The sequence below is a fragment of the Ischnura elegans genome, chromosome 9 (genome assembly GCF_921293095.1).
Source record: "Ischnura elegans chromosome 9, ioIscEleg1.1, whole genome shotgun sequence".
Lineage (NCBI taxonomy): Eukaryota > Metazoa > Arthropoda > Insecta > Odonata > Coenagrionidae > Ischnura > Ischnura elegans.
The window spans coordinates 23,456,949-23,472,799 of record NC_060254.1 but is presented as its reverse complement, the minus strand read 5'-3'; the positions used below and the strand labels follow the sequence as shown (position 1 = coordinate 23,472,799).

Below are 15,851 nucleotides of genomic sequence, written 5' to 3'. Positions count from 1 at the left end.
TCAAAATCAATATTTTAACCTTGCTTTTCACTATTCTAAAATTGTGACATTAAAATTTTTCCATTTTTTTGGTGGTACTGACACACTGGGATTGTGTATTGTTGTTGATTGACACATTGGTTGTTAATTGCACCTTTTCAAAATTGGTTATTTTCATCACCTCTGTAGAGATCAAGTATATGCTGTTTATATTTTCTCTGCACTCACTATCCAGTGAAAAATGCTCATTTATTCAAAAGATCAGTATACATTATGTAGTTAAACTTTGTTTTTGGTCAAGTGTATATTTATTTTTCAAGCAATGGCAAAATTTTTGTTTGGGTTTTCCTTCATTATATGTCTTCATTAGTTGTTAAATAAATAGGATTTGCAAAAAAATAAGGAAAAATTAGTTGGTAAGTCAGTTCGATCTTTAAAGGATGAAACATGTGGGGAATATATTAGGTGAAAGAAAGAAAGAAAATTTTGTGTAGTTGAATATAAACTTTTCGGCTATGCCGCTGCGTCAATTTTTGTGTGGCCCCTTTGACCCAAAATTGATGCGGCAACATAGCTCAAAAGTTTTTATCCAACATGACGAGTACCTGCGAAAGTTTTAACAAAGAATTTTGCGTGGTGAAATCAGTTTTGAAGGTTAACACGTTGCGTACGGATGGCGAGAATTCTCGTCATTTTTTCCCGAACGTTCTGGACGGATGACGAAGATTCTCGTCATTTAGGCGTGTCAACCTAAACAATTTTAAAGCGTACAATACGTACTCGTTAGTACATTTTCAGTTGTTGTTCATTATTCATAATGAATTGATGCATCATAAAGTTTGATTGGATAAAGTTATATTCTGAACATTAGCTTTTTTACCATGTTTAAACCAAAGGAATTATGCCCTAATAGGCACAAATTTCCAATCTCGGCGTTCCAAGGTATTTAAATACCGCGGTACGCAAGGTGTTAAGGCTTCGTCTTCCAGATGAAGATCAAATTACTTAAGTAAGCGAAAAATCATATGAACTTCAAGCTGGGGTATGCTCTGTATAACAGGACGTGGACGATGATGGCAGCAGAGAAATCATGGTTGGAGGCAGCAGAAAGGTAGTGTTAAGGAAAAATTGTGATAATAAAATAGATCATATGAGTGAAAAATTAGAAAGCCCTTCCCTGAAAGCTGAAAGTCTGTGGTGCATTTTTCAGTCAAGAGGATTTTTTTGCCATTGCAATTATTGTGAATTTCACTGCTGTTAACACAATAGGTTAGAAATATATCATAATTACTGCAATGCATGGCTTTAGCGGAGGTATGGGGTTAACGAATGGAAGAGGCTTCTTTCAAGCCCTCGTTCAATTGCGTTGCTATCTTTGTTGGTGCCTAACACACCTAGCACCATGACCCTTGGTATTCTGCACTCAGGAATCAAGTGGTCTGGGCAGAGGCAAGCCTAAGGTCCATGTTACATGGCGGTTTTTCCATCACAGTAATAAGATGCTTATTCCCAATAGGATAGTTTCCTTCATCAAAGAAAACAAAAGGCATTGATTGCGATTCGTTACCCACCATTAGTGTATTCATAATTTACAAATTATGTATTTGGTTTTAGAAATCCCAGATGAATGTTAATGGTCAATTTAAACCTCATTGGAAAAAGGCCAGATTGGCACCCATGCGATGCCACTCCACATGACGTCTCAGGGACTTAGATGCTCTACGAGTAGATAGGAGTTTTACATGGTCTAAGATTACCAATGGGAAACTGGGAAACATTTCTTAATAATCACCTATTAAAATTGCCTATGGTTGGAAAGTTTCCTTTGTTTGATAGGGTATTAACCCCTCAATGCCGTCATGTGTACCCAGTACCCTTCCTGACCTACTGTATATAATATTTTTTCTCCATCAGATATTGAATTTTAAATTAAAACTAATTACTCTATCTTTTGAAGAAATGTTTTTCCTCTCCAATAAAATATTCATAGGGACTTCATGCCTTCAGGGTTTTTTTTAATGTCTCGATGAAATTCCATTTTAAACCGTTGACAAATCCGGTCCATAAACTCAATGCCTTCCTTCGACTGTACTATCTTGAAAACTGCCGCCTATTCTTGAGATGCGGTATCTTCTAAGCTCACTGCCTTCTCTCCATCTTCTCCTTGTGTGTCGTCGCCTCGAGCCCCAAGTGTGTTTGGTTCGCCTTGTTAGTCTTAAGGGAAGGGGCCATGTGCTTTGCTCTGCATTAATTTTTTTGTTTTTTTTTTCTGGACAGTAATCAACGACGATAAGATTCCTTCTAAACAGTCAGCAAATAATAAGATATTTTCTCGTCTCTTGATGGAGCTTCGAAACCACGTGCTTCAGTCTGCTAGAGTCATTCATACTGTGTGGTTTTCTTTCAGGCAGTGTGTTGAAATTCTCATCAGGTGTACTTCCTGAGTGTGGTATTTTTATTTATAATTGGGAATCCTATGAAATGGGAATAGTATTGAAAGGCAAAAAAGAGACTTGGAAGTCTGTTTGTGTGATAGGTTATAATAAATTCAATGGTGGGGTGAATTTCAAGGACCTGTTATTGCATTCATACCTAATGGAAAGAAAACGCCATTACAAGTGGTGTATGAAGTTATTTAGGAGACTATTGAATGCCAAAGTCCTAAATTCATATGTTTTTCACAGGAAAAACACGTATAAAAAATTGACTTATCATTTTACGTACCATTGGTCGAGGTAATATTTTTGAAATATCCAACTTCATACGGACTGTTTGGACAAGACCGTCACTTCTTACAGAATTGAGTACCAAGACTCACAGAAATACATTCCCTAAGGACAATTCCTGAAGCTGGGAAGAAATCAAAGTCTCAAAGGAGGTTTGCTGTTTGTGCCTAATATGGGAAATGAAGAGACTGCGTGTACTGGTGTGAAACATGTGCAGTGAGATTATGATTAGATTGCTTCAAATCATGTCACACAAAGCAGATTTTCTAAGGTAAAATCATTTGAATATTCACACATTGACGTTTGAAACATTAGGACGTGATTACCTATATGAAATGATACGGTAATAATAGAACAAAGAGAAATGGGCGAAGTGATAAATTTTCAAGTGGGCAAAACGGGTAATCCTATCGAAAGTATCCAATCTGTTATGAAATTTTCAACCCCAAATAACTAAAATACATTATGTAATTGTATTTTAAAATGCATGGCATGTTAGAGATCTCGCAGCTAATTCGAAACCAAATTTAAATCTTTCAAAACTGAAAATTTGCTCATTAGTTTATGGAAGGAGATACATAACAGGGAAGCAGCAAGGAATCAAGGCTGGGGGGGGTTTAGGTGTAACCAAAACCGGGGTGTGTGGAGGTATGGAATACCCACCAGGATAAGCGGTAGGTGCGAGATTAATAAATTGCTTCGGAATTTTAAGAAAAATGGTTGAAAATGGTGAGTTTTACGGCTTTCTGAGGGATATTTTATTAATTCTTACCCTATTCTATTTGTAGTATCAATCAAATTAAGTAAAATGGATTTAACTGAAAATTTCTTTGAGCTCTGGGGGGGCTTTTATCCCCCAAAACCTCCCCCTCGCTGCGCCACTGATGCATAAAACGATAAATATTTATTCAAATCGCTCGAAAACTCTTACATAGTAGCGTATTATATTACGCAGGTTTACAAAAATTTTCAACGATACTGATCGTTTATTATGAAAGATATAAATTATTGAATGATAGTATTCTAAAAAGGCGAAGTCATTTAAATCTCATCCGGCCGCTGGGATGGGATTTAATTAAATGCCCGCCGCGCTTGAGGGGTTAATAATCCTTATTTAAGCCAGGCGTTACCTGCTAGCAGGGTACACTACCGCCGTGCTCGGCAGCAAGCAGCCCGCGCGCTTGAAACTTTTCACTTTTCATTAAATCGCGAAAAATAGGTATTATCATTTAAAAAATCTAAAAGCGTGAAATATATACTCCAGGAGTCATAATATTTCGATTTAGGCAATAAAAAAATAGGAAACCACCCTATAGGTGAGCCGCACTACCTCTGTCGTATGTATTACAAAATTCAAAATGAAGGCGCGTAAGACAAAATTCAAAATATGGGCGCAGACAGAAACAGTTGAGTTCAATGCCCCGCACGTCTCACGATTGAGACCTCAGTTCAAAAATACTGTATACATATATCTAGTGATATGAACTCTTTGCCACAGTAGATGGAGAGAGATGGAGATTAATTACCGCATCTGGCAATAGTTCACGTAAGCGGCATCTTTACCGTACCTACTGCTTACTGTTACTAAAAACATTATTTTCCCACGTTAGGTCCAAAGGCGCTACCTAAATTTCTTTTTAGGTACCTGTTCACTTGCCATCCGTCATGTTTATCAACGGTTGAAGTACGGATATGGTTATTGTTATGGTAGAAAGCGCATGAAAAAAATATTTGAGGTAGTAAGTAGAATTAAAATTTAGGAACTCCGTTGTAGTATTTGAAATGTCCCTTCGAATGTTTAAACCTCTTTCGCGAAGCCCTATTTTGCGGTCTTTTCTCTTGAACAAACGGGTGTTCCTTTACTCAACGAAGGAACTAGGAAAGCCATCGCCAATTGAGAAAGAGAATACTAAATTTCTACTTAGAAATGGTCCAGGGTTAGAGCATTTTTTAAGAGAAAGTGCTGTTAGCAATAAGGTGGCCGATGAAGTAATCTCCTCAACGTCGTATCTGAATGAGGAATGTTTTGAAAGTGGAAATAGGAAAGGTAGGTATCATATGTTATGACGGTAATTGAATTGTCCATTTTCAGTCTAATCATATTACATTTCTTATCCATGCAGTTTATTTGGACGTTTATGGGTGTCAAATGAATGTGAATGATGCTGAAGTTGTATGGTCAATTTTAAAAGGAAACGGCTATCGGAGGACTAAAGCTTTAAATGATGCCGATATTGTGCTTGTTGTAACTTGTGCGATTCGTGAGGGAGCCGAAAGTAAAGTATGGAACAAGCTAACTTATTTAAAAGGGATGAAGAATATTCGGGGGAAGGTGAAAGGGAAAGCACCTATGAAAATTGGAGTTTTGGGTAAGACATCAATATAACTGTTGATTTCCAATAGTCTAGTATCTCCCTCTTATACTGTAAACATTTTCTGATAAAATCCTTCTAGGTTGTATGGCGGAGCGTTTAAAAGAAAAACTACTCGAGAAAGAGGAGGCCGTGGATCTAATTGCTGGGCCTGATAGCTATAAGGATCTTCCACGTCTACTTGCATTGACGGAAAATAATCAGAAAGCTGTTAACGTTCAGCTATCTTTTGAGGAGACCTATGCAGACGTGACGCCAGTTCGGCTAAATCAGGATTCTGTAACTGCCTTTGTGTAAGTGTATTTTTTCTTCATTTTAGACTTCATTAACCCCAAATGCTTCATGATGCTTGTGCCCTTTGTAAAATTGATATCAAATAATTGCTCTTATTCTTGGATCATAAGCATCGTGTTTCACTTGGTTTAAGTTTATCAAATTCCTGTTAAATATTAAAAATCCTCTTCACCCTATTCCACTGGACACCTCCATCTCAGATATGAAATTTCAATCACCAACAGCAAAAATTAGAATACCAAGTATGTGGATTACAAACTTTACTACATTGCTCCCAACGATTCCTCATGCCTTATCTCTCTATCACTCCCTTTGTCTCTGTGATTTGCAGCCACCCATGCATTTGCATTACCTTCCAAATTTCAACTATTTGCAGCTATATATTACAATTGTTTCTTCCACCCTCTCAATGTACGAGGAGGTGGTGTCCTAAAAGGCACCAATATCTCGAGATGGAGATACCAGATCTGGTGAAGGCAGCATCCACTATTCCAATACCGTGCCACTCAAGAGGCCATTATGACATGACCACTGCTTTCTCCTTTGATAATTACCCAGAAAACTTTCCAACTCTCATTGCTATCCTCTTGACGATGCTTTTCGTTTTGAGCTGGGTGTTTTGTTGCTGGGCTGCGAGGGGCGGTGCTGAATCAGCAGTACTTGACTCTACGAGTATTTCAGCGACTGCTACTACTGCTTGATTTTATTTCACAATATACTATACTGATTTTTCCATAAATTCCCAATTACAACTGGTTTATCATTGATATAAAATTAGGGAAAAGTCCAGGAAATAGTGCATGGAAAGTTGGTTTGAGTCCTGTGATAATTTTGGATGTTGCAAGCCGTTTCACTTCGATCCTTACTCTCAAAATAATGAAAATGACTAAAGGATTTTCACTGAACACACCCATCCTATATGAGCACATTCGACACATTTATGTGCTCATGAACATTGACATGGAACAAAATTATTTCAGTTTTCACTACTTAATTTTGGAATTTCCAGTAGGGCTTGCCATCTTGGCCTATGTTTTGGTGAACTACTTGGAGAAGAAACTCACAAGCTCTAACTAAACCATGACAAATAATATAATATAATGGCATAGGTATGGAGATGACATTCAATATTGCTGGGGAGGAACAAATAGATATTATGCCTTGGGTACCTTCTGTAACTTCTTACGCAGTGCATAATGTCAACCTCAATTCTCAATTTACAGAAAGCCCACATGCACAGAAAAAATAATTCTCTAATATTCTTAGCATTTCATGGCACTCTTTGAGTTTCAGAGCTATGATCTTAGGCTGGTCGATGAACATTCCTCTAACGGAAGAAAATTTCCCCACACCCATCTAAATAAGAAACAAAAGAAACATCCTTGCCAAAACTTAACCTTAGGAGAAATGCGTACAAAAGGTGCTGAATATTGTTTCCCATCGAGATCCTTTCCTTATCCTTTGGAATTCAAAATAAATTTCCAAGAGAAAAATACCCAATGATTTTATACACACACCACTCAGGATAGGAAGAAAATATGGATTAATTTGAAAGTCAAAAATTTAAACGCCAAAAATGTGGATACATGCTGTGCATTGTATGGGACTAACAGGCCAAAGGTTCACCACCAGAATAAATGAACATAAGCAATATACTTTAATCAAAGTGGCAAACAGTCAATAGTGGCGAAGTATCCCCTGGAAACAGGAATTACTTGCCTATTTGAAATGGAAATAATTCACTTTGAAACCAAAGGTTAAAAAAATTATATGCTCTGGAAATTCTAGGAATACATCAACATAAGGTTCACTGCAAATGGTGCAAAGCAGTTATTTGTGTGTTTGACCCTGTTCCACCAATTTTAAAAATCTGAAAAAAATTAGGATTATACTTTAAGATAGGGGTTAGAACATATATTTTTTTCGGCATGTCTATTGTTTCCTAAAATTTTTAATGTAATTTTGAAAATTTAAAACTTATGTAAAAGTTTAGTTTTCGGTTCAAAAATTAAAAAAAAAAAATCAGGATGGTAGACCATAATAGTATACACAATTTAAAATCAAGAAAATGATTTTGCAAAAATAAAAACTGGAGATATGGTTAAAAAACTAAAAATCGTGTTTCAATTTTTTCTGGGGTTATTTTCCATTGTTGAGGCCTGAAACTTTGGGTAAACACATAATTTTGGATGCACTTTAAGCGTATATTTTTTATTTCTCAAAATATCGTGGGGCACTTTTCACCATCTTAACTTTTAATAGACTAATCTTTAGATAGTGATTAAAATTGATGACCATGATTAAAACCAGACAGGGAAACCAGCTCGTCACTTTGATATGAAGATGCCGGCCATTGCATTGGTGAAACTTGTAACCATCAAACAACCATCATGACTGCTCCTTCAAGTTTCTTCTATAGGATTATAATGCTATAGACTGCATGAATGAATCCTATGGTATGTATGGAATGCATTTGGGTAGCAGGATAACTATGCTCTTAAACAACACCATTACTACAAACCCAGAAGAAGACCAAATGGGATATTTAAAATATGGATTTTTGATTCAAGTTAACAATGGTATCATATTTCAAGGGCATTTATTTTTTGAATTACAGATCTATTATGCGAGGTTGTGACAACATGTGTACCTACTGCATTGTGCCTTTCACCCGTGGCCGTGAGCGTTCCCGTCCCATCCAGTCGATTTTGAATGAAGTCCGCCATCTTTCTGATGAAGGTGTTAAGGAAATCACGCTATTAGGTAACATTGAAGTCTTCATGTTGCAATTATGTATTTTTTTCACCATCGCAATGTCACAAATAAAATGTTAGGAGTCATAAAATATGTTGTGATTGAAAAAATAAATTAATTGTTCATTAAAGTTCAAATTAAAAGGGCTTTATTGTGTACATACATATATTAATACCGTATTCTTAAGTAATATCCATTGCCGCCTTTGATGGACCACGAGGGCCTAAGATCTAGTACCATGAGGCTGAGTATAATTACGGTAGGAATTCAAGAACCTGGATAGTATACTGGTCTGCGCAGTGGCCTCGGAAGTTGTATTCTGAAGGGTTACCCATATTTCCAGGCTTCTCACTCTTGTATGTTTTCAGTACACATTCCTTAATTTAGTAGGCCATTTAGTATGCCACCAAAATAGTACGCCATGATCTATTAGCTGCTAAGTACGTGATGTTTTCTTATATTTTTTCTTTTTTTTAGGACAGAATGTGAATAGTTACAGATATAAAGCAGAAGATGACAAACACAATGAACCAGAAATAACGCGAATGAGTGAAGGTTTTCGAACTGTGTACAAACCAAAAAAAGGTGGCATAAGATTTGCTGAGTTGCTGGATAAAGTGTCGGCAATTAACCCCGAAATGAGGGTAAGGTTTACGTCTCCTCACCCAAAGGATTTCCCTGATGAGGTATTCTCCTGTCTTTTTACGTTACTTATTCTCATAAAGCTATGTGAAGCAGATCTTACTAATGATTCACAATCGTATCTGGTTTTAGGTTCTTCGTGTGGTGAGAGAAAGGCTGAATGTTTGCAATAACCTCCACCTTCCAGCCCAAAGTGGTAGTTCCAGCGTGCTTGAACGAATGGGAAGGGGATATACTCGAGAAGCGTACCTCCAGCTTATTGATCACGTGAGGGAGGTCATCCCTGGAGTTTCTTTATCTTCAGATTTTATTTGTGGATTTTGTGGGGAGACAGATGAAGAGTTTGCGGAGACACTTACGCTAATGGATGAGGTCGAATACAACACATTGTTTATTTTTCCCTACAGCATGCGTGAGGTAGGTATTTGTTTTTCTCTTTAATTGTTCTTTAGAGGTGTGGGAAATGCGACTTATAAGTGAATCTGAAGTGTTCCTCAGTTTCGTGAATAATCAGAACCCGTTTTACACTTCCATTATTGCTACTTATTATTTGGCCGTAATTTTTTGGTTAAACTCTTCAAACTCATTGTCAAGACTGTAATGGCAAGGGTATCAGTGCTTAAAAATAGTGACTCAGATAAAAATGGGAGGACAGTATTTGTTTGATTAACACATTTATGATTCCAAGAATTTGGGAACAGTGGGAGATAAATGAGGGGAAGGAATCAAAAATGGTATCACTTAGAACATACGGATGTGAAGCAGTTTGCACTGAAAATTCTTTGATTTAGTTGATCACGTAAGGTGTTCTGTCATAACTGTACACTAGAAATGTTACTGCTTTTGCCCTGAGGTTTTTGCTGAACTTATATAGAAGCATCCTCGTTCATGGTTGGGTTCTCAACACAGTCATTGTTCTGTGTGTCTGTAGACCTGTAGACCAGGATTGATTGTCTTTGATACGTACAAGTCATTGAATGGTCAGGGAATATTGCAAAATCACTGGGTAAAATACCTGGTGTTGGACACCTGGAAGTATAGTGAATGCTATACCCATGTTATTTACACCCATTTATTCATCCAACTGGTTTTAACACTTATTTTGCCATCATCGAGTGTACTCTTAGTGAGCAAGTATCGAAACTGGTTGGGTGAATAAACATAGGGCTACTGGTGTAAAAAATTTGATCAGGAGCAAAGATCTGATCAAGGGCTTTATTTTATTATATTTAGTAATCTAGCTTAAATATTGATGTAGTACAATTTTATTTTTTAGCGCGGGTTAGTTTTTATGGAGTTGTAAATTTTCACTTATTTGTTTCAGAAAACACGTGCATTCCACCGTTTGAAGGATGATGTGCCTCAGGAAACTAAAATTAAGCGTTTGATGCTATTGCAGCATAAATATCGATTAATTGCTGAAAAATTGAACAAAGCAAAAATTGGACAGATGCAGCTTGTTCTGGTTGAAGGGGTGAGTGTTAGTCTCAAAAGCTATGAAAACAATTTCAGTTGGAAGTGACATTTTAATTATTATTTTGTTAAAGGAGAGTAAACGGTCCAAGTCAGATTTGGCTGGTCGAAATGATGGAGGTATCAAGGTGATCTTTCCAGCTGAGGAAATTCCAGTGACTCCCAATTCAAGGCAATTGAGTGCGATAGAAAAAGGAAATTATGTTGCTGTTCAGGTGAGCTGCCTTTGAGGAAATTTTCTTGATTTGGCTACTCTTGATTAAATTTGGTGGATATCCTAGGAAAATTGATCTTAAGTGTGTAGTATCTCAATTTTAATGGAGTTTTGTGTATTCAAACTAGAACTGAGCAAATTAAAAACTGTTATTTAGCAATCTTTATCATGTGTCGATGAAAAAGTTTCTATTGTGTTGTGTGGCAGTGGAGATTCACTGTAAATGAATGTAGCGATCAATCATTTAACCTACAAAGGCTCTCTGATGTAGAGGTAGTCAATTTTGTGGAAAGCTCTTATTGCCAAATATTCATTATGTTTATTTGCAGTACAGTATCTTCTCCTTATCTGTTTTAAATTCAAATCTATATCCTGATAATGCCTACCTTTGTCATAACTTATTAAGCTAGCAATAAAGTGAGAGTTATGTCCATCTTATCACCCAACATCCTTATCTAATTCCTCAAATTACTATTACATCCTTTTTAATACTGGAATTCAATCCCATTCCATCTTTGATGAATTCATCTTGGACTTCTTTGGCATAACATTTCCTCCACTGGTGCTACTGGTGCTACTAATTCCGGTTGATGGTGTATGCGATGCATATTAGGCCATCATAACAATACAAAATTTTCACATTTTTTTATGGTTAGAGGCAATTTGTTTCCTTTTGAAGGCAATCATCATTTCTGAATTTATCACAAGTAGTATTTTATGCCTTGTGTCAAGTATTCTCTCTGTTATTTTATGATATTGTGTCTTAAACATCACTTTCTTTGTGGTATTATGTTTTACTTTCCAGATTCATGAAGCTAGTTGCCAAGTCTTAAAAGGTAAAGCACTATACCATACTTCGTTGCAAGAATTTAATGAGAAGATGAGCTCAATGAGAAGATGTCTGAATTGTTGATCTCAGTGGCTGAGAATCTTCTGAGAATCCTATGAAGACTTCATCAACAAGATTCACCGGGAAAGTACCAGATGCAGTGCAACCTCGATATAACGACACCCCACGGTGCACTAATAAACACTCGCTATAGCGAATTGTCGCTTTACCGGAGGTGGAGCAAATAATAGCCAATATACCTGTTGCGAACAGATATACAGGAACAGGAGTGGTGCGGCGACAGATAAACATCTATCCGATAAACGTAAGCATAAATCCAGACGAAAGGCGATGTTTTTTTGCATCACTAAATTTCCTTACGCAAATAACGACTAACTATTCAAACAATTTATAAGCGCCGCACTGAATAAAAATCATGCAAAGCATTGTTTCGTCAATCATTATATTTATCGAACGACAGTTTACCACATAAATTTGAGACTGAGCACTCCATTAACTTCATTTCTAACAGATCGCTAGCAATTACAGAGGTTAAGGAGTCTTGATGAAAGTCTTCCGGCGGTGAAACCCTCGCTATGGCGAGAGCCAACACCGAAAGGGTCTCGTAAAAACGAATTTTTAACACGCTCATTATAGGGTCAATTGACGGTGCATCGGCTATATCTCGTAATAGCGGGGGTGTCGCTATAGCCCATACTCGCTTTAACGAGGTTCCACTGTACTTCAGAATCGTATTTCTCCATCTTTGAATGTTGCATATTTTTTATAACCACTAAGTACCTTGGAAACAATGGCAGAGCTACATTGTGGCTCCTAGGGGTGTATGTCAGGCTCCTGAATACAAATATGGCGTTCTAATTCATTTTAATATGTTTTGGTTTTTATTGTTTTCAATATATTAATTTATAGTTTTATCTTGTTTGTATGTTATATTGGCCGTTTTACATTGTTGCCATGAAATTATTATGTTTAAAATAAATAAACAGTCATTTGGGCTGGAACCACAATAGAGTCCGCATTGCATTGAATTGGGTGTGTTATTTAACTCTTTTTATTTTAATTAACTTATTAGAGCACCTGTAAGAACCCTTACAAACCTTTTGACTACTGGCTAAACCATTGAATCTCAAACTTGAGTGCAAAGTCTCCCTCACAAGTTTATGGAAACTCCTTGAAGTGGTCTGGATATTTGAAGGTATGGTATTTGGATGAGGCATCTGATAGCTGACGTCATTTGTGCCATGAGGGAAGGAAGCATGAAGAGAGACCTGGCATCAGCAGTAGCCTGCTCTTAAGGAAAGGTACCTAGCAGATCACGACTTAACATCTTATGTAACGGAAGGAGTGCTGCACTTAAAGTGCCCTTCACAAAGTGCACTCACTCAGGAATCAGGCAGTCTCTACAAATCTCTCTGACAAATCTCCACCACCGATTTGATTTGAACCTGTACCCTCTTGAGGGGAAGCCAACCCTGTAGCCATCATGCCAGTCTGATCCCCCGGTATACTTGAAAAAAATTCTGTTTAGTCGATAAAAAGTCGATACCTCCACTGCATAAATGCTCAACAATCACCCACTGTATCAAATCTAGGACCCACTAGTAGTACTAGATGAGCGGATTTGATTTGGTAGCCCCAGACACTCACATAGCCTACATTAGCCTATGGCTCCCTTTTTTATAGAGCTCAATGTTGTATCCATATTTTCTAGAAGAGAGTCTTTGAAGGAGTGAATAAAGGATGTTTTATGACATTAGAAACTTGGCACTACCTGCCCATAGCTAAAGGGGGGAATAGGCAACCTTTTTTACCTGCTATTACAAATTGAATTATAAATTAATTTTAATCCTGGGGGATATTTGTGTCTTTTATGTCAGAGAATGAGCCTAAAACAGCTAATTTTGAGCCTTGAAAACAGAGTCTGCTCAAGGCAAAATATTTACCTGGTCAAACTGCTATTGTGTTGCCCCTCTACCAAGGGGGTTGTCATGAAGTACCCCCCGATTAAACAGGGGGCGTTTGGTCGCCCCCCTAGCTATGTCTCCTCAGGCAGTTGCCCGGCCCTTAAGCCAGCCCTGCTTGAAAATCCCAAATTTACAAAATTCCCGAAGCGTCCTTAAGCAGGGAGGAATACCCTAGGCTCCCAGTTTGCTACCCCCTCTTGGTACAAATCTATATCTGCCCCTGAGTACCTAACATTCCTAAGTTCCAAGATCGATCCTCGTCTTGAGGGATTTTTTTCAATATTTTCTTCAAATTTTTTCTTTTGCAGAAGTATGCCATTCAAAAGTATATTCATGCTTTACTCTGGAAATTTTTATTTCTGTGCGAGGAAATTTTTTGTTCTCATGCGGCATGTGATGATTTCCCATTTTTTCGCAAGGTAGCTTACTTTGAATTATTTTGTTTCCGCAACGCAACCAGTGGTGTCATGGTGTCGGAACACGCCGGAACCCCATTCCAGCACCGGTTAAGAAAAGACATAATAGTGAAATAACACTTTTTCAATCAATTTTTGTGCCTCAAAATTTCTCATATACACATTCGTAACCAAAAATTGCAATAAAATGTAAACAATAACTTGTAATAAATAAAAACACAATATCCCAAGTAGCAAAAGAATATTGAAAAATGATTTTATAATTATTTCAAATAATTTTAAAATCAAAATATCATAAGATGGCTAAATTCAGGACTTCTTCAAGATTTTCAAATAATTTTAAAATAATGTATTAGGTGTTGGTCTTTTTAAGTCTTGTACTATTTGATCTCATTCTGTTAATAGTACATATATGTAGGAAGTAATGGCTTATTTTTTGCGTAAAATGTTCCTTTTTTAATTTCACAGAAAAATAATTGTGAACATTATTTTTTTTAAATTTCAAAATTATTTTACAGACATTTTGAAATAATTTGATAATTATTTTCTGATCACTTTAACATAACGTTGAAATCATTTAAACATAATTTGTAATCATTTTAAAACACATAAATTTTCATTGGTATATATAATTTTAGTCATACCAATGTAATAACATAAACCAGTATGAAAATTCTCATTCCTTTGAGGTGAATATGAGTTACTGACAAGTAGCTGTAGATTAAACAATTATTACAGATGATTTTGGAGACTTATTATATCAAAAACGAATCCCTTTTTTCAAAAGTGAGTTCGAATTTCGCGGTTTTTAGGACTTCTTAAAATCCACCAAACTGTATTTTTGGGCAGTTTTCCATAAGATTTTTAGAAGTTTAAAATAATGAATTTACGGGAAAATATCCCAAAATGAAGGCATATCATTGAAAAATGAACATTGAATGGTCCGAGAATGCAATCAAGTAATACCCGAAAACACAATCAATATGTGCTTTATTGCATACTAAAAAGGGATAAGTCCTGAATTCCTGACAAATCCGAAATGCAAATGTATCATAATTCCAACGAGTACATCTGACTTTAGAGTTGTGAGCGAGAACTCAGGTGATGGAGGGCATTTATTGATAGCACACAGATAAGGAGACTCCTTAATTCTCCTGATGCTTGTACCGATGGCAATAATCACGCAGGCCTTACTATGTATCATGTGGATAGGATAATTTATATTAGCTAGGAAAAAAATTAATTATAGTTTCAGGCACAGTTAGTTATTTCAAACGTTTACTTATATCATGTTAACATAACAATTAATCATTTTAAAAGGAGGCTGAATTAGTTACGGCGTATTTGAAAACAATTAAAAAAATTATAATTCATAGCTCCTTTAAGAGTTAGACAAATTTTAAACTTATGTTAAAATCATTTTGAAATAATGAAAAAAAGATTTGTAACGTTGAAACAGAGAAAGCTAATATGTTTTCAAAACTATGTTAAAGACATTTCAAAATTTTCTCGCAACATATTTTAAAATAATTTATACAGAAGATGTTGCTACTTGGGATTTCGCTTCTAAAAAAGTTTAGGAAAGTTCGTTCCGGCACTGCTAATTTTGGTATGACGTCACTGGTCGCAACACGACGCAGTTTTCATGGTGGTTTCCCCGTGGTGAGGGTGCCCAGTCCTCGAAAGACGCCTTTGGGCTCTCTGCCACTAGGTTGGGCCGAGTTCAAGCAACCCCGGAAAGGATGGCAATAAAATCCTAAGGAAAGTCTGCCAGTTGTAAGAAAATCTGGTCAAACGTAGAAAAACGTTTTTCCCGCACTCACCATGCAGAATGTTTAAAAACGTTCCCGCAGCCTAAGGGTTAATAAAATTAGGAAATAATCAGATGCCCCGTGCGCACAAATGAATTTGCTTTCACAGAAACAAAATTTTTGGTGGAAATCATGAAAGTAATTGTGAATAGCAGGCTTGTGTAAACTATGGTGGTACTCAGTGGCGCAGCGAGGGGGGTTATAACACCCCCCCCCAGAGCTCAGAGAAATTTTTAAGTTTAATCCATTTTCCTTAATTGGATTGATATTACTAATAGAATAGAGTAAGGATTAAAAAATATCCCTCAGAAAGCCGTAAAACTCACCATTTTGAACCGTTTATCTTAAAATTCCAC

General features: G+C 36.6%; 1 protein-coding gene across 1 annotated transcript; it reads left to right on the top strand.

Moving 5' to 3' along the window:
• Positions 1–4,113: 4,113 nt before the first annotated feature.
• LOC124165549 (mitochondrial tRNA methylthiotransferase CDK5RAP1) lies at positions 4,114–12,332 on the top strand. Its single transcript, XM_046543004.1, has 10 exons — positions 4,114–4,752; positions 4,829–5,074; positions 5,160–5,370; positions 7,989–8,134; positions 8,603–8,811; positions 8,900–9,184; positions 10,092–10,241; positions 10,315–10,455; positions 11,260–11,440; positions 12,025–12,332. The coding sequence occupies exons 1-9, from the start codon at positions 4,488–4,490 to the stop codon at positions 11,365–11,367; spliced, it is 1,761 nt and encodes a 586-aa protein (XP_046398960.1). The 5' UTR covers positions 4,114–4,487; the 3' UTR covers positions 11,368–11,440; positions 12,025–12,332.
• The last annotated feature ends 3,519 nt before the right edge of the window (positions 12,333–15,851 follow it).

Bases quoted from the DNA above. Each gene is read 5' to 3' on its own strand.
- LOC124165549 (XM_046543004.1), top strand. From the start codon at position 4,488: ATGTCCCTTCGAATGTTTAAACCTCTTTCGCGAAGCCCTATTTTGCGG. The intron at 5,075-5,159 runs GTAAGACATCAA...AAATCCTTCTAG, and splicing joins TATGAAAATTGGAGTTTTGG to GTTGTATGGCGGAGCGTTTA. The intron at 9,185-10,091 runs GTAGGTATTTGT...TATTTGTTTCAG, and splicing joins TTCCCTACAGCATGCGTGAG to AAAACACGTGCATTCCACCG.